General features: G+C 28.0%; 1 protein-coding gene across 1 annotated transcript in view; it reads left to right on the top strand.

Annotated features, from left to right (window-relative positions):
- Taok1 (TAO kinase 1) overlaps positions 1 to 585 on the top strand; it is an 88,667-nt gene that overhangs the window by 73,477 nt on the left and 14,605 nt on the right. Inside the window, exon 17 of the mRNA XM_031354046.1 lies at positions 8 to 43. Within this exon, the coding sequence (XP_031209906.1) occupies positions 8 to 43 (36 nt within the window). The remainder of the gene's footprint in view (positions 1 to 7; positions 44 to 585) is intronic.

Genomic DNA, 585 nt, shown 5'->3' with positions numbered 1-585 from the left:
TCAAAAAAGAGAATATAAACTTCGAAAAGAACAACTTAAGGAGGTACTTATTTTACAAAAAATCCTTGTTTTTCTGCTATGAATTGTGTTTAATGGTTCTGTACTCAATAGCATTAGCATAAAGATTTATTTGCACCCACAAAATATGTATCTGCTTACATGAAGGCATTGAATGTAGTTGATACTTCTCTATAATTAATTAGTTTTCTAATTGAATAGGAACTCTATGAATCATTTTCTTGATCCAGGTATGGTGTTGTACACCTGTAATCTGGTACTGTGGACTCAGACTATACAGCAGTGGCCTATCTCAAAACCATATAGAAAAATACTTGCAGATTTTGTGCTTTTTATATTTTCTCATGTTTCATAAAATAAAGGTGTAAAGAATTCCTTTTTTGAATGATGAATAGAAAGATTCAGTTTTATAGTTTTTGAAGAATTTTAATCACCTAAGAATGGTGACTGATTAATATTTTATACAGTATTGATGCCCACTAGGTTAAAAATATACCAGTATTAATTATTAGCTTCTTAATAGTTTATCATTTTGAGTAATGGTATTAGTTGTTTTTTTTTTTTTTT

Source organism: Mastomys coucha, unplaced genomic scaffold, assembly GCF_008632895.1.
Source record: "Mastomys coucha isolate ucsf_1 unplaced genomic scaffold, UCSF_Mcou_1 pScaffold5, whole genome shotgun sequence".
NCBI lineage: Eukaryota > Metazoa > Chordata > Mammalia > Rodentia > Muridae > Mastomys > Mastomys coucha.
This window is presented reverse-complemented; position numbering and strand designations above follow the sequence as displayed.